Source organism: Rhizoctonia solani, chromosome 11, assembly GCF_016906535.1.
Source record: "Rhizoctonia solani chromosome 11, complete sequence".
Classification (NCBI taxonomy): domain Eukaryota; kingdom Fungi; phylum Basidiomycota; class Agaricomycetes; order Cantharellales; family Ceratobasidiaceae; genus Rhizoctonia; species Rhizoctonia solani.
In genome coordinates, this window is record NC_057380.1 from 124,278 (window position 1) to 143,994 (window position 19,717).

At 49.2% G+C, this 19,717-nt stretch overlaps 5 protein-coding genes across 5 annotated transcripts; 3 read left to right on the forward strand and 2 right to left on the reverse strand.

The window, feature by feature from the left end:
• Window positions 1-2,954: 2,954 nt before the first annotated feature.
• Window positions 2,955-6,131, forward strand: RhiXN_10123 (Retrotransposable element Tf2 protein; the record flags this gene model as incomplete). The annotated part of the gene is made up of 2 exons (XM_043329939.1): window positions 2,955-2,987; window positions 4,800-6,131. The coding sequence occupies 2 exons, from the start codon at window positions 2,955-2,957 to the stop codon at window positions 6,129-6,131; spliced, it is 1,365 nt and encodes a 454-aa protein (XP_043184036.1).
• Window positions 6,132-6,370: 239 nt separating this feature from the next.
• Window positions 6,371-8,845, forward strand: RhiXN_10124 (Retrotransposable element Tf2 protein; the record flags this gene model as incomplete). Its single annotated transcript, XM_043329940.1, has 2 exons — window positions 6,371-7,665; window positions 7,858-8,845. The coding sequence occupies 2 exons, from the start codon at window positions 6,371-6,373 to the stop codon at window positions 8,843-8,845; spliced, it is 2,283 nt and encodes a 760-aa protein (XP_043184037.1).
• A 553-nt stretch (window positions 8,846-9,398) lies between these two features.
• RhiXN_10125 (Retrotransposable element Tf2 protein) lies at window positions 9,399-12,590 on the reverse strand (the record flags this gene model as incomplete). The annotated part of the gene is made up of 2 exons (XM_043329941.1): window positions 9,399-11,915; window positions 11,967-12,590. 2 exons carry the CDS (start codon window positions 12,588-12,590, stop codon window positions 9,399-9,401), a joined length of 3,141 nt encoding a protein of 1,046 aa, XP_043184038.1.
• A 242-nt stretch (window positions 12,591-12,832) lies between these two features.
• RhiXN_10126 (Retrotransposon-derived protein PEG10) lies at window positions 12,833-14,128 on the reverse strand (the record flags this gene model as incomplete). The annotated part of the gene is made up of 1 exon (XM_043329942.1): window positions 12,833-14,128. One exon carries the CDS (start codon window positions 14,126-14,128, stop codon window positions 12,833-12,835), a length of 1,296 nt encoding a protein of 431 aa, XP_043184039.1.
• Window positions 14,129-15,262: 1,134 nt separating this feature from the next.
• RhiXN_10127 (Retrotransposable element Tf2 protein) lies at window positions 15,263-19,218 on the forward strand (the record flags this gene model as incomplete). Its single annotated transcript, XM_043329943.1, has 2 exons — window positions 15,263-16,611; window positions 16,686-19,218. 2 exons carry the CDS (start codon window positions 15,263-15,265, stop codon window positions 19,216-19,218), a joined length of 3,882 nt encoding a protein of 1,293 aa, XP_043184040.1.
• Window positions 19,219-19,717: the final 499 nt, after the last annotated feature.

Below are 19,717 nucleotides of genomic sequence, written 5' to 3' on the forward strand. Positions count from 1 at the left end.
TGGCTGTCCCCGAGGCCGGTGGTCCTACAGTATCCTGCAAAGTGTCTCCATTCGTAAGCTTGGTAGATTTTTCCAGAATCATAGTTACATCTCTGAGCAAGCCATTCATCAGACTTGCCATAGCCCGAGCGATTGCTGTTCGGGGAAGTGCACTGGAGGATTCTTTGGCGGCTTCTGCAAGCCTGGCTGGGCAAGCTAGTTTTACCAATATGGTATGTACCAGCGCTATCTATGGTGGTGTTTAGATGGTATCTGACCTCACGATCATTGTTTTTTTTCACCTTGTCAGTTAGCTTTGGCAGCTCCATCATATGAAACTAGCCTACAAGGTTTTCTCACTCGGAAGTATAGCAATGTTGACCTAAAATATTGTGTATCTACCCTGTTGTCATGAATCAGATATTACAACCAATACTATGCGGGTTCCCACGCAGGCGCAAATAATTGATCAAATTATAGACAAGAGCAACGTAGCACATCTAATGCTACAAGCATAATATTCATTCAATAGACGGCTTAATGATGAGCTTGAGGGAAACTCAAGTCTTGAAATGCAATGCGTAGTGATAAGAGCAAAGATGCAGTACTGGACTGACTTAACCTACACTTTGGTCACTATTTGTGCACTGTGGGTTCTGTATGCGCCACAAGAGGGGGAGCCTGTGACCGCCCGCAGGCAGCCTGGGGGCATTGGACGGGCTACACAAGGCCGCAACGGTCCGGATCAAAGGCTTGGGGTGGCAGTGAACCACACATGGATGGGTATCACGGAAATCAATATATAAAAAAATACGTGATAAAAAACATAGGTGATAAACAAATAATATTGCCAAACACGTGGTGTAAATTGAGGGGTGTCAGGTGGGTGCTGAAAAACGCAAGGATAATCTGAAACTTTGTGCTCAGTACACCATTCCAAGATTGTAGTATGGAATGGTGTCTGTCCAACTCACGTGACCATGACCTCTGCCCTTGGTCAAATATCACATGTGATGCCTCCATGCACTACAGCTCACATACTCACTTATATATCCTTTCACTCCAATTGTCTGTTAGAAGCATGGGTATTTTTGAGATCTCCAATTGTTGATCTTTCCAACATTTGTGGATCTCACACCAGTGCTTCATCTCCCAATACTTACTCAATGCTGGTACTAATATTTAAATCCAAATCTGCAACATGATGCCTCATGCACAACACAAATTTGATTAACTTTGTTTTAGACTACCACAAAATGCTATCATGATGCCCTCAGGCTGACTACTTCAGGCACCTCAATAGGCTGGTACATGTTTCATGGATATTTCTTTTCTCCCTGCTGTTTGTTTGCTTTCTCAGTTACATTTCCAGGAGTGTAACTGAGAAGAACTTACTACAACTTGGGTCCAAAAGCTTTGATACTCTTTTGCTCATAATATCCACCCCAATTGTCCATGGTTCAATCTCTGCTGCAAGTTTCACACTCTTTCCTTAATTTGCTACTTGTGTCTCACAATTTGTACTCCTGGAGTTTCAGACTGGTATGATGTGACTTAGCCTAGGCACACTTGTGATATGAATTAGAATATGCATATACACTTTGTCATGACCCAACTGTATGGTTGGTCACATGCTAGTGGGCAGGTGCTTAGGGCTGTACTAAACAATGCAAAACACTATCTAAGGCTATACTACTGCTGACTAAGCTACTTAAGGTAGCACTGAACTGCCTAACTACAATGAGGAGAGGCCTTAGGCTGGTGAGGATGGGGGTAACTACTGAGGTCAAATATCTACTGGTGAGTGAGTGTTGTAACCACACTGTAAGGTGGGCTACTTGCTAGTGGGTCAGGTGCTTAAGGCTGTACTACTACAGGACACTGCTGTCTAAGAGGCTAACTACTGTATCTACAACACTTAAGGTGTCTAACTACTAACTACTGGGAATAGTGGGGGCCTTAGGCCTGAAGGTGGGGGGTCTACTAGACTAGTGGTGAGCAATGTACTTCTGACTAATCCAGCTACTAAGCTGGGCTACTGGAACCTGTCTTGGATGAGGGACAAGGTAGAATCAACTTGGGGTTTCTAAGCAATTTCCCTGCTGTATATATAACAATTAGAACTAAGTACATGTGGTCTGTGCATGTGGAAACAGAAGTCTACATGTGAAATGAGAAGCATGCTGCAGGCTGTGCAGAAGCATGGATTGTATCTAAGTGCCCTTGGCATGGCATCTTGGCACAGCATCTTGGCATGTGTAAGCACCAAGATCATGTGATTGAAAAATAAAAGATATGAAGTTTGGAAAAAATAGTAGAAAAAATAAAAAAAAATAAGCAATTCCAATGGTATAAATTACTAGTGTGTAACACACTTGCACCCAAAAAGATTGAGCTACATGAGCTCAAATCAATGATGCTCACATCTCACTTGCACAACTGAGAATGACCTTACAATGTAATAGTAGAGTATGTAGATACAGTAGTATAGAACCTATAGACAAAAATTTAGATTGAAACTATCATAACCACACTGTAAGGTGGGTTACTTGCTAGTGGGTTGGTGCTTGTGGCTGGACTACTACAATGCAAATCTACCTAAGTCTATCTAATACTGCTTAAGGTGGTTTACTGGGTACTATCTATGTTGTAGACACACATATACCAAGGGGTTTATTCCCTATTTTCTCAATTTTAAACAAAGGCAATTGGACTACATTTTCAATCATGTGACTTCAGCGCTTACATCATATGCTAAGCGCCAAGCCATGTCCCCATCCATGCTTACTCATCACATGTAGCCACCTCCACCTGATGACATCATTATGACATGTCAGTGACACATATGCATGAGTAAGTATCCTAGACATCTTTAAGGATGTTGAGGAGGTGGGTGCTTGCAGCCGGATGTATCTAAGTAGAAACCACTTAAGGCAGTGTGCAAGCTACCTACAACAACAACCAGCTATACTAAGATGACCAAGGCCATAAGGGCAGTGGCAAATTATGTAAGTACAACAAAGAGGTTGCTTAAGGCAGTGTAGACTGTATGGACTTTGTTAAGAGTTGTGTAAGTACAGGAGTAAGAAAGAATTACTATATACAAAATGTATATGAGAGTAACTAAGAACTAGTATTGTCGTAGACACACTTGATACCAGGGAATTTATTCCCATTTTCTCGAATTTAAACGAAGTTGAACGGACGACATTTTCAATCACGTGACCTCGGCGCTTATATCATACGCTAAGCGCTGAGCCACGTCCCCATCCGCGCTTACTCATCACACGTAACCACCTCCACCTATGACGTCATCAATGACACGTCAGTGACACGTAGGCATGAGTAAGGCCAACTGCAGAGCGGGTTCTTATTGGTTATGGTATTGCATATGATTGTATTTGTAATTAGATAGTTCTGTAATATATAAGGAGGCCAACCGACCATGGTAACACCCAGGTCAATTACCTCTTGTTGCACTCCATACATTGTACAAGGCCTTACAGCCGGTAACCACTTAGATACACGCCTTAAGCGTTGGACTCGCTGTACATACGTAGCTTGCCGCCGCCTTATAGCGCGTGGTCATTGTAGTTAGGTAGCTTGTTGTTGTAGGTAGCCTCCTTACCGCCTTACGCGGTTTCTGACTTAGTACACACGGCCACAAGCGCCCGCTGCCTTGACGCCCCTTAAGGACGTCTAGGACACTAGGTAATCAACCTTAAGTTGGTTGCAAACCGTGCCCACCAAGCACACCCTACTTAGACCCAACAAACAAGAAGACCCCCTGTACTAGCACAAGGGAAATCACCTGATCGGGCTTGCCTTTTGCTATCAATAATCAAACTAGCGTCGGCCCCAGGTAGTACCAAATTGCTATAAGGCAGATGGGTTCTAATTGTCCGCGTACCACCGGTCACCACACCCTTTGTCAGCGGAGCTAGTCAGCAGATCCACCCGCTTGCAGAAAACCCGTTCCACATCACGCCCGCACACGGCAGCTGATTGGTCAATAGGGACTGTCCAACGCTAGGCGGTTGACGCAAGCTCTTAGCGCCAGAACAATAAAGCAACCCATAAGTCCTGATACAGGCACCCGGCTATTAGCCCCCACTCTCCCCACATTGCCCACCATTACTTCCCGCACCCCCTCTTGCGCTTCCTCCCGCGCCTCCCAGCGCACTGCATCCCACCAAGGCCGCTCATACCCCCATGAGATGGCAACCCGCTCCCAGAGCTCCGCTCGTCCCTTGTCCCCTCTTGTTACAACCTCCTTAATTATACCACTGGATTCGCCTATTTTTTCTATTATTTTTAGTATTTTTTACGAACTTGATATCTTTTGTTTTTCAATCACGTGATCTCGGCGCTTATTATGCCGAAATGCCGCGCCAAGATGCCGTGCCAAGGGCGCTTAGGAGAAATCCACGCTTCTGCGCAGTCCGCAGCACGCTTCTCTTTTCACATGTAGGCTTCTATTCACACACGCACAGACCACATGTAGTTAGTAGTATTGTCTATATAAACAGCAGGAAAATTGCTTGGAGACCCCAAGTTGATTTTACCTTGTCTCATATTCATTGAGGAGGCACCAGCCAGCTAAGTAGCCGGCCCCCAGGAGTTCAGCTGACACAATCCCCTACCTTAACCTACCACATCTCCCAGGCCTCTGGCCCCTTTGCGCTCAACAGTAGATAGTAGTTGTTGCCTTAAGCAACTTAGATAGCCGTTAGTATAGCCTTAGATACATAGTTAGATAAGCAGTGTCTGTATTAGTTACGGCCTTAAGCGCCCACCACTAGCAAGTACCCACCTTACAGTGGTGTACAACACCTCTTGATCAAGGAGAGTTGGGACCCTCTCTTCCGGCAACCGCCAATGAGCCATCAAGCAGCCTCAAACCTGAGGTCTACGGGGAAATCTCCCTTGGACAAGCAATCTCCCTCATCCTGGGATTGCAAAACCAAGTCCTCCGACTCAAGCGGGAACTCAAGGAAACCAAGGAGGCAACAAAGGAAGCCCGAGACTGGATGGGCGCAGTCAATCAAGCCCTCACTCGCATTGAGGCTAGGGGTGGAGCCCCACACACACCAGAAGACCGGAAACCTCCAGCAGTTGAGGCCACGCCCAGGCCCTTATCAAAAACCAACCCTCTTCCAGCGCCTAGTGCGCCCCTCATTGCCTGGGCCAACCCCACCAAAGCTCCCCTGGCCTTTGCACAGCCAACCCCAGTCCAAGCCCCCCCAAGAGGCTATACTCCCCCTCCGCCTTTGCCTATCCGACTCCGCTCCCCCCAAGTCCCACAACCAGTGGCCCCTGTAGCCGCTTATCAAACCCCCGTCAAGGTGGACCACCCTGACGCCTATACGGGGAAAATAGGGAACAAAGCCCGCCAATGGCTCACACGGATGTTGGCATGGGTACGTCTAAATCAATGGATGTTCCCCATGGATCAGGAGGTCCTATTGTTCCTCCTAATGAACATGAAGGACGTAGCAGGAGCCTGGGCTCACCCCCACCTCAATCAACTTGGGTCTCACAGGGCCCTTATCCAAACGGTTGACGGGTTCAGGACGGAGTTTTTGGCTGCATTTGGGAACCCCAATGCCACACAAGCCGCCGAGCGGCAAATTACACAACTTACTCAGACAGGAACCTGTGCTGAGTACATCACAAAGTTTAGGACCATTTCCATGGACCTAGACTGGAACGACGCCGCCCTTTGTGGGCAATTCGCACGTGGCCTCCACTGGGAGGTCAGCCGCCTCATTGCTACCTGTGAGCAGCGCCCAACCACCCTCCTGGAGCTGCAGAACGCGGCCCTGGTCATCAATAACGCCCTCCAAGAGGAGTGTGCCAGCCACCCACCTAAGGGAAATAAGTCTGGTCCCTCTTCCACTACCCCCAACAGGGGGGCAAGTACCGGCCAACAGGCCACAAGACCAGGGCGCCTCTCCAGCAACCCCAACTTTGTCTCCAAGGAGGAGCAAAACCGCCGCAGGGCTGAAGGCCTTTGCATCAAATGCAGAAAAGCGGGGCACAAGTTTGCGGAATGGCGCACTGGCTGGAAGGCCACGCCTAAAGAGGAAGGCGTCAAAAAGGAAGCCGCCAAAGTTGGCAAAGAGTCTGGACCCAAATTGGGAAAAGACTAAGGGTACCTGCTGCTGCGCGCAAGGACCCCAAGGACTCTGGGACAATTGAAATCTGTAATATATCAAGTAGTAGCAATAGAATATCTCCCCTCTTCACAATTTCAATTAAACCAGAAAAGAAAGCAGAACACTTAGAAGTCCTGATAGATTCAGGTGCTACCTCATCATTTCTTCACCCTCACACCGCAGAACTACTCCGCCTACCCCTAATAGACCTCCCCCAACCACGTACCGTAACTATGCTTGATGGGTTGAGCCCCCAGGCTGGAAAGATTTGGAAGAAGGCCCACCTAACCTTCCTATTTGATGGCAAACGCATGACGGAAACCTTCCTGATTTGCAATACTGGATCACACGCCGCCATCTTGGGAATTAAATGGCTAGAGGCTCACAACCCTGAAATTGATTGGAACTCCCGCACCCTCTCCTTCCCTCACACGCCACCGGAACATGCGGCTATTGCCGAGGAGGAAGAAGCAGACCAGAAACCCCTTGAAGGAGTCCCCTCCAAATACCACCAATATGCTAAGGTATTTGGAGAGGAGGAATTCAATAAGATTCCCCCCCATTGTCACTATGATATTGCCATCAAACTCACGGAAGAAGGTCCACTTAACTCCCCACTGTACAGCATGACTGATGCCAAGTCCTCCACACTCAAGGACTGGCTCAGGGACAAACTCAAGGCTGGAAAGATTTGCCCCAGCAAATCATCAATCAGTTCCCCCGTCATGTTTGTGCCCAAGAAGGATGGATCCCGTTGCCTTGTAGTTGACTACTGTTGCCTCAATAACCAGACTAAAAAGAATGTCTACCCCTTACCCCGTCCAGATGACCTCATGGCCCAGCTCCGTGGTGCCAAGGTCTTCACCAAATTAGATCTGAGATGGGGATACAACAATGTCTGGGTCAAAGAAGGTGACAAGTGGAAAACTGCCTTCCGCACCAAGTACGGCCTCTACAAGTCCCTGGTCATGACATTTGGTTTAACAAATACCCCTGCATCTTTCCAGCACTTCATGAACAACCTGTTTAAAGATCTACTGGACGTATGCGTCATCATTTATCTTGATGACATCCTGATCTATTCCAAGGATGACGCAACCCATACCCAACACGTTCATGAGGTTTTACAACGTCTAATGGATAACCAACTGTTTTGCAAGGCGTCCAAGTGTACCTTCCATGTTACCTCTGTGGAATACCTGGGAATCGTTGTGTTGGATAAGGGTTTTAGCTTAGACAAGCTCAAGATCCAGGCAGTACAGGAATGGCCAATCCCTACTAAAGTCAAGGAAGTCCAGTCATTCCTAGGGTTTGCTAACTTCTTACAATGGTTTGTTGCCAACTTCAGTCACATGGCGCGGCCCTTGCACAACCTAGTAAAAAAGGACACACCATGGAAGTGGGGCACAAGGGAACAAGAAGCATTCCAGGGGCTGAAAGACGCAATTACCAACGCCCCGGTCCTCTGCCACGCTGAGCCCTCCAAGCCTTACTTCCTGGAAACCAATGCCTCAGGAGCGGCTCTTGGGTCAATACTAAGTCAACGCCAGGAAGACAGACGGTTACACCCCTTAGGATTCCTGTCTGAGTCATTCAAGGGAGCAGAACAGAACTATGATACCCACAACAAAGAACTACTGGCTATCATATGATCCTTTGAGTACTGGCGTATATTCCTGGAGGGAACCGTACACCCAATCACTGTGTTTACCAACCATAGGAACTTGGAGTATTGGAAGGAATCCCGTACCTTCAACCGCCGCCACGCCCAATGGCATCTCCTACTGGCTGGTTATAACTTCCAGATTGTGTATAGACCTGGTAAACAGTCAGGGAAACCAGATGCACTATCCCAAAGGTCAGACCATGCCAACATTCCACCAGAACCCCAGTCCATGCTACCAGATCCTGTGTTTGCCAATGTTGCCTTAGTCACGCCAGAAAAGGAATTACAACGCCAAATTGAGCAGTCCCTAGACCAAGATGAGTCACTGGAGGAAATCCTCCAATTCCTCCATAACGAGTCAAAGGCGCCTCCTTCCATCAAACGTGCATTCAAGGATTACAAAATGGAGGCCGGATTGCTGTTTTACCAAGGACGCATTGTGGTACCTGACGTTGGAAACCTGAGAACGGACTTGCTTTGCATCTTCCACAACAGCCCATTGGCTGGCCACCCAGGCAGGCAACAAACGCTAGAGTTAGTATCAAGGGACTACTACTGGCCCAGCATCCGTGCCAACACGTATTGGCATGTGGATACCTGCAAGACCTGCCAACGGATAAGGAAGCCTAAATACGCATCTATACCTCCACAACCCCTAGAGCTTCCTACCAGACCCTGGCAATATGTTTCTTATGATATGATTGTGGACTTACCAAAAGACAGAAATCACAACTCAATCCTGGTCATCATTGATAGCTTCACCAAGTACGGGATATTTGTCAAATGCTCCAAGAAACTAAAAGCCCTGGAACTAGCGGAATTATTCTTGGAACACGTATGGAAACAGCACGGCATGCCCAAAAAAACGGTCTCGGATAGAGGGAGAGTATTCAACAACAAATTCCTGAAGGCGCTGTACAAACGCCTGGGAATTGATCCCCACTTCTCCTTGGCATATCATCCCCAGAGCGACGGCCAGACAGGACGGGTTAACCCATCCATCGAACACTTCCTCAGGGCGTACTGTCCTAGACGTCTATAAGGACGTCAAGGAGGGGGGCGCTTGCGGCTGGAGGCAACTAAGTAGAAAACCGCGTAAGGCGGTGGCAAGCTATCCTACAACAACGACTGGCTATACTACGGTGACCAAGGCCTTAAGGGCGGTGGCCAGCTATGTAACTACAACAAGGAAGCCGCTTAAGGCGGTGAGGACTGAGTGGCTAAGTAGGTTACTGGGCTTAAGGCCCTTGTACAGTGATGGGATGTGACAAGAGGTAATCAACCTGGGTGTTACCATGGTTGGTGTGCCTCCTTATATATTCTGAGTAGCTACTAATTACAAATATAATATATCAAATATGTAATCCAATAAGAACCCGCTCCGCAGTTGGCCTTACTCATGCCTACGTGTCACTGACGTGTTGTGATGACGTCATAGGTGGAGGTGGCTACGTGATGAGTAAGTGCAAAGGGGGACGTGGCTTGGCGCTTTAGCGTATGATATAAGCGCCAATGTCACGTGACTGAAAATGTTCTCCAATTGCCTTTGTTTAAATTTGAGAAATTGGGAATAAATTCCCTGGTATCAATTGTGTCTACAACACTGCCCCCCCTCTAAGGGCCTTGGCAGCGCCAAGGGCCTTCTTCTTCATCTCTTCTTCATATTTTTTCAAAATTTTCCCCGCATTTTTGAGGTTTTCCCGGGGTTCCCACGTGTTCTCTTCTGGTCCATAGCCCTTCCATTTGACCCTGAAGAACCATTTTCCATCCCTTTCTTCCATGTCCGTTATCCCTTCTACCTTGTATTCCTCTTCCCCATCTACAGTAACCGGAGGGGGGCAATTTTCAAAAGTGCGTTTGTCATCCCTTTTGACTTTTGACAGGAGCCCTACGTAGAATACGTTGTGGATTTGCATAGTTGGGGGAAGTTTGAGTTGGTAAGCGCGGTCGGAGATTTTCTCAATGACTTTGAATGGTCCCAAGCGTTGTTCAGTCAACTTGGGGCTCAAGGTCTTGAGATTCACGTTTTTGGCGTCCAGCCATGCTTCTTCTCCGATTTTGAATTCCACTGGGTTTCTGTCTTCCCCGGCTATCATCCGTTGCTTAGATTGCCGTAGGGCGGATTCCACTTCCTTCCATTGTGCCTCCATTGTCTGGGCAAGGTTGTCTGCTTCTGGAACGTCTGTTGGTACGTTTGACGGGGTTAAGGTAGGTTCCCAGCCATACAGCGCCTTGAAAGGGGTCTTCCCGGTGCTGCTGTGTACGGCGTTATTGTAAGCAAACTCCGCCATGGGCAGCCATTTTGTCCAGTCCCGTTGGTTGATGCCAGAGTATGCCCTTAGGAAGTGTTCGATGGAAGGGTTTACTTGTTCTGTCTGCCCATCACTCTGAGGATGATACGCTGAAGAGAAGTGGGGGTCTATTCCCAGGCGTTTGTATAGAGCCTTCAGGAATTTGTTGTTAAAGACCCTCCCCCTATCCAAGATTGTTTTTTTGGGCATTCCATGCCGTTTCCAGACGTTTTCTAGGAATAAATCCGCCAGTTTGGGAGCTTTCAACTTTTTCAAGCATTTGATGAAGATACCATACTTGGTGAAGCTGTCAACAATAACCAGGATGGAGTCATGATTCCCGTCCTTAGGTAAATCTACTATCATGTTGTAGGAGATGTGTTGCCAGGGTCTGGATGGAAGTTCCAGGGGTTGCGGGGGAATGGAGGCGTACTTGGGTTTGCAAATTTGCTGACAAGTTTTGCAGGAATCCACGTGCCAGTAGGTGTCCAAGCGGATGCCGGGCCAATAGTAATTCCTGGAGATCAATTCCAACGTTTGCTGCCTCCCGGGGTGTCCGGCCAAGGGGCTGTCATGGAATATGCAGAGTAGCTCCGTTCTTAGTATGCCAACGTCAGGGACTACAATTCGTCCTTGGTAGAATAACAGGCCCGCCTCCATTTTGTAATCTTTGAAGGCACGCTTGATTGACGGCGGGGCTTTGGACTCATTCTGCAGGAACTGTAGGATTTCTTCCAATGACTCATCTTGGTCAAGCAATGACTTGATCTGGCGCTGTAACTCTTTTTCCGGGGTCACCAGGGCAACGTTAGCAAATACGGGGTCAGGGAGCATTGTTTGGTTGGCAGGTGGGATATTGGCATGATCAGAGCGTTGTGAAAGGGCATCTGGTTTCCCGGACTGTTTCCCAGGGCGGTAAACAATTTGGAAGTTATACCCAGCTAATAATAAGTGCCACCTGGCATGACAACGGTTGAAGGTTTGGGATTCCTTCCAGTATTCCAAGTTCCTGTGGTCGGTGAATACCGTGATTGGGTGTGCTGTGCCTTCCAGGAAGATTTGCCAGTATTCAAAGGATCTAATTATTGCCAAAAGTTCTTTGTTGTGGGTGTCATAGTTCTGTTTGGCACCTTTGAAAGATTTGGACAGAAAGCCCAGTGGATGGAGACGGCCATCTTCCTGATGTTGGCTAAGTATGGACCCTAGTGCTGCGCCAGATGCATCCGTTTCCAAGAAGTAAGGTTTGGTTGGATCAGCATGACAGAGGACCGGTGCGTTTGTGATGGCATCCTTTAAACCCTGGAAAGCCTCCTGTTCCTTGGTATCCCATTTCCATGGCACGTCCTTTTTGACCAGATTGTGTAACGGCCTAGCCATGTGGCTGAAATTGGCAACAAAGTGGCGTAGGAAGTTGGCAAAACCTAGGAACGATTGTACTTCTTTGACCTTAGTGGGTGTAGGCCATTCTTGGACCACCTGGATTTTGAGCTTATCCAGGCTGAATCCCTTATCCGATACAATTATTCCTAGATACTCCACTGAGGTGACATGGAATGTACACTTGGATGCCTTACAAAACAATTGGTTTTCCATTAAGCGCCGTAGGACCTCGTGAACGTGCTGGGTGTGTGTTGCATCATCTTTAGAGTAGATTAGGATGTCATCAAGGTAAATGATGACGCATACATCCAGGAGATCCTTGAACAATTTGTTCATGAAGTGTTGAAAGGCGGCAGGAGCGTTTGTCAAACCAAATGTCATGACCAGGGACTTGTAGAGGCCGTACTTGGTGCAAAAGGCGGTCTTCCATTCGTTGCCTTCCTTGACTCAGACGTTGTTGTAACCCCATCTTAGGTCTAACTTAGTAAAGACCTTGGCACCGCGGAGCTGGGCCATGAGGTCATCTGGACGAGGGAGCGGGTAGACATTCTTCTTGGTGTGGTTGTTGAGGCAACGGTAATCAACAACCAAACGGCGGGAGCCATCCTTCTTAGGTACAAACATTACAGGGGAGCTAATAGAAGACTTGCTGGGACGTATTTTGCCTGCCTTGAGCTCATGCCTGAGCCAATCCTTGAGCGTAGCGGATTCGGCATCAGTCATACTGTATAGTGGAGAGTTCAAGGGGCCTTCTTCTGTTAATTCAATCCCAATGTTGTAATGCCTGTGGGGTGGAAGCTTATTGAATTCTTCTTCCCCAAATACCTTGGCATATTGATGGTATTCCAGGGGTATTCCTTCAAGAGGGTTCTTGTCAGCTTCTTCCTCTTTGGCAATGGCTACCTGTTCTGGTGGAGCGTGAGGAAAGGAGAGAGTGCGCAGGTTCCAATCAATTTCCGGATTGTGGGCGTCTAACCACTTCAATCCCAAGATGGCGGCGTGAGACCCTGTGTTGCAGATTAGGAAGGTCTCAGTCATTTGTTTGCCATCAAAGGAGAAGGTTAGTTTGGCCTTCTTCCAGATCTTGCCAGCCTGGGGGCTTGACCCATCAAGCATAGTGACAGTGCGGGGTGTAGGGAGGTCTATGAGTGGTAGGCGTAATGCCTCGGCGGTATGTGGGTGAAGGAATGACGAGGTGGCACCTGAATCTATCAGGACTTCTAATTGTTCCGCTTGTTTCTCTGGCTGGATCAAAATTGTAGAGAGGGGAGAGATTCTATTTGAGCTACTTGATATATTACAAATTTCAATACACAAGCCAGAGTCCTTAGGGTCCTTGCGCGCAGCAGCAGGTACCCTTAGTCTTTTCCTGATTTGGGTCCAGACTCTTTGCCGATTTTGGCAGTTTCCTTAGCTTTCCCCTTGTCCTCAACAGGGGTAGCTTTCCAGCCCGTGCGGCATTCTGCAAACTTGTGGCCCATCTTGCCGCATTTGATGCAGGCGCCAGCGGCGCGGCGGCAATTTTGTTCCTCCTCCAACACAAAGTTGGGATTGTTGGAGAGTTTTTTTGAACCGGAGGTGACTTGGCCAGTACTTGTCCCCCTTACGGGGTTTGATGGTCTGCTAGACTTATTATCCTTCGGCGGATGGCTAGCACGCTCTTTGCGGAGAGCGTTGTCAATGACAAGTGCTGCATTTTGCAGCTCAAGGAGGGTGCGGGGTCTATGTTTGCGGGTAGCAATTTGGCGGCTGACCTCCCAATGGAGGCCGCAGGCAAACTGGCCTCTGAGGGCGGCATTGTTCCAGTCCAGTTCCATTGCCAGGGTTCTGAACTTAGTAATGTAGTACGCGCATGTGCCGGACTGGGTGAGTGTGGTGATCTTCCGCTCGGCGGCCCTTGTGGCATCAGGGTCGCTGAATGCTGCCAAAAATTCCAATTTGAACCCTTCAACCGTTTGAATAATAGCCCGGTGTGAACCAAGCTGGTCAAGGTGGGGGTGGGCCCAGGCCCCAGCGGAGTCCTTCATGTTCATCAGGAGGAATGACAAAACCTCCTGGTTGGTTGGGAACATCCGCAAATTAAGGCGGGTCCAGGCCAGCATGCAAGTTAACCATTGCTTGGCCTTGCTCCCTGTTTTGCCTGTGTAGGCGTCGGGATGGTCAACCTTGACTGGAGCGGGGTAGGCGGCAACTGGAGCTGGAGGGAGAGGGGCAGGGGCTCTGATTGGGGATTGGAGACGCGGAGATGGAGGGGGAGAAGGGACTCGCGGGGGCGCTGCTTGAGTTGGTGTGGGCTGGGCAAAGATGGGGATCCCCTTGGGTTGCTTGGGCCAGAAAGAGACCCAACTAGTCAATCCAATAGGGTTGACTTTTGATAGGGGGCGTGGCGTTGCTTCCACGACCGGGGGCTTGGTATCTTCTGGGGTCCGTGGCCCGTGCAGCTGGAGGCTTTTGAGTCCGTCCTTGACAACATCAACGGCCTGAGAGATGTTCTCAAGGTTGGTGCGGGTCTTGATTCCCGCTTCCTTGACTTCTGCGACTTCCTGTTTGAGGCGCTTGACTTGGCCAAGGAGGCCAAGGAGGAGGCGGGTGATACGTTTGAGGGAGACTTCCCCAACTTTGACAGTGGTGGCTGACGGAAGGAAGGGTCCCATGTCCCCTTGATTGATAGGGGAGCGGGTTCAAGAGGTTGGCCAGGAACGGGTTGCTGTTGTAGACACACTCGATACCAGGGAATTTATTCCCATTTTCTCGGATTTAAACAAAGACTAACGGACAACATTTTTGATCACGTGACTTCGGCGCTTATATCATACGATAAGCGCCAAGCCACGTCCCCATCCGCGCTTACCTCAGCATACGTAGCCACCTCCACCTGATGACATCACTATGACACGTCAGTGACACGTATGCATGAGTAAGACCAACTGCGGATCGGGGTTCTTATTGGTTATGGTATTGCATATGTTGTATTTGTAATTAGTTCACCTCTGTAATATATAAGGAGGCCAACCAACCATGGTAACACCCAGGTTGATTACCTCTTGTTGCATCTCTCAACTGTACAAGGCCTTAGGCCAGTAACTACTAAGTCCCCCACCTGTACTTGTTGCCTTAAGCGACTTCCTCATTGTAGATACATAGCTTGCCATTGCCATTAGGGCTTTGGTCATTGTACTTAGGTAGTTAGTTGTCGTAGGTAGCCTCCTCACCGCCTTAAGCGGTTCCCACTTAGTTCTGTACGGCCACAAGCGCCTGCTACCTAGACAACCCCCAAGGACGTCTAGGACACTAGGTAATCGACCTTACGTTGGTTGCAAACCGTTCTGCACCCATCCCTACTAAGTCCCAACCCCCAAGAAGGATACCTGTACTAGCACAAGCGAAAACACGTGATTGGACTCCCCTTTCAGCTGGAATAATCAAAGAGCTGTTGGTCCCACGTAGTAGCGAATTGCTATAAGGCAGGCTATCCCTATTGCCCGCATACCACTGGTCACTGCACCATTTGTCAGCGGAGTCAATCAGCAGATCCACCCGCTTGCAGGAAACCCGCTCTACATCACGCCCGTTCACGGCTGTTGATTAGTTGAAGGGACTGTCCAACGCTAGGCGGTTGACGCAGACTCTTAGCGCCAGAACAACAAAGCGCCCATAAGTCCTGACACAGGCACCCTTGGCTACATAGCCCCCATCATTCCCACTCGCCCACCATTACCTTGCATACCCCCACGCGCTCTTCTTTGCGGGCCTCCTCACACGCTGGCCGCTCCTACCCACAACCAACCATGGCTACCCGCTCCAGGACAGCCTCTCAAGCCCAATCCCCCTTCAATCAGGGATACCTGGAACCCGCACTTCCGCCAACCACCCCTGTCAAATATGGCAAGGTATCCCTTGAACGAGTCACACGGCTCCTCCTCGGCCTCCTTGGCCAAGTCAAACGCCTTGAGCAAGAAATTGCCAAGATCAAGGAAGCCGGAATTGAGACCCGGACAAACGTTGAGAACATATCCCAAACCATTGATGTTGTCAAGGATGGGCTCAGGTCCCTTCAAACCCATGGTCCCTGCACACCCAAAGGACCCCAAGCCAAGGCTGTGGAAGAAACGCCACGCCCCCTACAAAAAACCGAGCCTATTGGATTGGCTAGTGGGGTCCCCTTCTGGTCAGAAGCACCCAAGGTCCTCCCTGGTTTGGCCCAGCCAACCCCAAGAAGAGTCGCTCCCCCGCAAGTCCCATCTCCCCCTACATCTCCGCGTCTCCGATCCCCAATTGGAGCACCTGCCCCTCTCCCTCCGGCTCCAGCAGCCCACTACCCCGCTCCGGTCAAGGTTGACCACCCCAATGCCTACACAGGCAAAATAGGAAGCAAGGCAAAGCAGTGGCTGACCAGGATGCTGGCCTGGACCCGCCTTAACTTGCAAATGTTCCCAACCAATCAGGAGGTTCTATCCTTCCTCCTGATGAACATGAAGGACTCCGCCAGGGCATGGGCCCATCCACACCTTGACCAGCTTGGATCACACCGGGCTATCATTCAAACAGTCGAGGGTTTCAAGATGGAATTCCTGGCAGCATTTGGCAACCCTGACGCCACAAGGGCCGCTGAGCGGAAGATCACCACCCTCACCCAGTCCGGCACTTGCGCGGACTATATCACAAAGTTCAGGACCCTGGCCATGGAACTGGACTGGAATGACGCGGCCCTTCAAGGCCAGTTTGCCCGTGGCCTCCATTGGGAGGTCAGCCGTCAAATTGCAACCCGCAAACACCGTCCCCGTACCCTCTTAGAGCTGCAAAATGCAGCACTTGTCATCAATAATGCCCTCCGTGAGGAGCGTGCTAGCCATCCGCCAAAGGATAGTAAGTCTAGCAGACCAACTAACCCCGCAAGGGGGACAAGTACTGGCCAGTCAAACACCGGTTCTAAGAGACTCTCCGACGACCCAAACTTTGTGTCAGAAGAAGAACGGAACCGCCGCTGCGCCGCTGGCGCCTGCATCAAGTGCGGCAAAATGGGTCACAAGTTTGCGGAATGCCACATGGGCTGGAAGGCCACCCCTATCAAGGATAAGGGGAAGGCTAAAGAAACCGCCAAGATTGGCAAAGACTCCAAGTACCAATTGGGAAAAGAGTAAGGGTACCTGCTGCCGCGCGCAAGGACCCCAAGGACTCTGTGCTTGTTGAAATATGTAACATATCAAATAGTAAAAATAGAATCTCCCCGCTTTTCACTATTTCAATCAAGCCAGAGAAACAAGCGGACCACTTAGAAGTCCTGATAGATTCAGGCGCCACATCATTGTTCCTACATCCACGCACTGCTGAGGCATTACGCCTACCACTCATAGACCTCCCTACACCCCGCACCGTTACTATGCTTGATGGGTCAAGCCCCCAGGCTGGCAAAATCTGGAAGAAGGCCATACTGACCTTTTCCTTTGATGGCAAACAAATGACGGAGACCTTCCTAATCTGCAACACAGGATCTCACGCCGCCATCCTAGGATTGAAGTGGTTAGACGCCCACAACCCGGAGATTGATTGGAATCTGCGCACCCTCTCCTTTCCTCACATCCCACCAGAACAAGTAACCATTGCCAAAGAGGAGGAAGCCGACAAAGACCCTCTTGAAGGAGTACCCCCTGAATACCATCAGTATGCTAAGGTATTTGGGGAAGAAGAATTCAATAAGCTCCCTCCACACCGGCATTACAACATTGGAATTGAACTTACGGAAGAAGGGCCCCTCAACTCTCCCCTCTACAGCATGACAGACGCTGAATCCGCCACACTCAAGGACTGGCTCAGGGACGAGTTGAAAGCTGGGAAGATCCGACCCAGTAAATCCTCAATCAGTTCCCCTGTCATGTTTGTTCCAAAAAAAGATGGTTCCCGCCAATTAGTAGTTGATTACTGGCGTCTAAATAACCGGACAAAAAAGAACGTTTACCCGCTACCCCGTCCTGACAACCTCATGGCCCAGCTCCGCGGCGCCAAGGTATTCACCAAATTAGATCTAAGATGGGGTTACAACAATGTCCGTGTCAAGGAGGGTGACAAATGGAAAACCGCCTTCCGCACCAAGTACGGTATATACAAGTCCCTGGTCATGACATTTGGCCTGACAAACGCCCCCGCCGCCTTCCAGCACTTCATGAACGAATTGTTCAAGGACTTACTGGATGTATGTGTCATCATCTACCTTGATGATATCCTAATCTACTCTAAAGATGACGCAACTCACACAAAACACGTCCATGAGGTTCTGAGGCGGCTAATGGAGAACCAACTCTTTTGCAAGGCATCTAAGTGTACGTTCCACGTCACCTCTGTGGAATGCCTGGGAATCATTGTTTTGGACAAGGGTTTTAGTCTGGATAAGCTCAAAATCCAGGCAGTCCAAGAATGGCCCACGCCCACCAGGATCAAGGAAGTACAATCCTTCCTGGGCTTTGCCAATTTCCTCCGCTGTTTTGTTGCCAACTTTAGCCACATGGCTAGGCCATTACATAATTTGGTAAAGAAGGACACGCCATGGAAATGGGACACCCAGGAACAAGAAGCTTTTCAGGGACTCAAGGAGGCCATCACAAATGCTCCCGTACTTTGCCATGCCGACCCTGCCAAGCCTTACTTTTTAGAAACGGATGCTTTTGGAGCAGCACTGGGTTCCATATTGAGCCAACGCCAGGAAGACGGTTGCCTACACCCCCTGGGATTCCTGTCAGAATCATTCAAAGGCGCAGAACAGAACTATGACACGCATGACAAGGAATTGCTAGCAATCATTTGCTCCTTTGAATACTGGCGTATCTTCTTGGAAGGAACCCTACACCCTGTCACTGTGTTCACTGATCACCGCAACTTGGAATACTGGAAGGAGTCCCGTACGTTCAACCGCCGCCATGCCAGATGGCACCTGCTACTAGCCGGATATAATTTTCATATTGTATACCACCCAGGCAAACAGTCCGGCAAACCAGATGCCCTGTCACGCCGATCAGACCACGCTGACGTCCCACCTGCGCCACAGACCATGCTACCAGACCCAGTATTTGCCAACGTTGCCCTAGTCACACCAGAAAAAGAATTGCAACGCCAAATTGAAGCATCTCTAGATCAGGACAAGTCCTTGGAGGAAATACTCCAGTTTCTACAGAACAAGTCAAAAGCCCCACCTTCCATCAAAAGAGCCTTCAAAGATTACCAAATGGAGGCAGGCCTACTCTTCTATCAAGGACGCATTGTGGTTCCAGATGTGGGTACCCTAAGAACAGATCTCCTGCGCATTTTCCACGACAGCCCCCTAGCGGGGCACCCAGGGAGACAACGCACCTTAGAACTAATCTCCAGGAATTACTACTGGCCTGGGATCCGCGCGGACACGTATTGGCATGTTGACTCTTGCAAAACATGTCAACGGATCAGAAAGCCCAAGTATACATCCATCCCACCTCAACCCCTGGAACTGCCAACGCGCCCCTGGCAACACGTGTCATACAATATGATAGTGGACTTACCTAAGGACGGAAGTAATGATTCTATCTTGGTCATCGTAGATAGTTTCACTAAATACGTCATCCTGGTGGAATGTTCTAAGAAACTAAAGGCACCCGAACTAGCGGACCTGTTCCTACGTCACATATGGAAACGTTTTGGCATGCCGGAGAAAACAGTCTCAGACCGTGGAAGGGTATTCAACAACAAATTCCTAAAGGCACTATACCAAATGTCGTAGACACAATCGATACCAGGGAATTTATTCCCATTTTCTCGAATTTAAACGAAGACAAACGGACAACTTTTCAAATCACGTGATCTTGGCGCTTATATCATACGCTAAGCGCCAAGCCACGTCCCCACCCGCGCTTATCTCAACCCACGTAGCCACCTCCACCTGATGACATCACTATGACACGTCAGTGACACGTATGCATGAGTAAGGCCGACTGCGGAGCGGGGTTCTTATTGGATTAGGATTTGCATATTCTGTAATTAGTTACCCTCTGTAATATATAAGGAGGCCAACCGACCATGGTAACACCCAGGTCGATTACCTCTTGTCGCATCCCATTGCTGTACAAGGACCTTAGGTCCAGTAACCACTTAGTCTACTAGTTCCACGTCGCCTTAAGCGGCTTCTACACTGTACTTAGATAGCTCGTCATTGCCCTTACAGGTCTTGACACCGTAGTATAGTTGGTCGTCGTCGTAGGTAGCTTGCTCACCGCCTTACG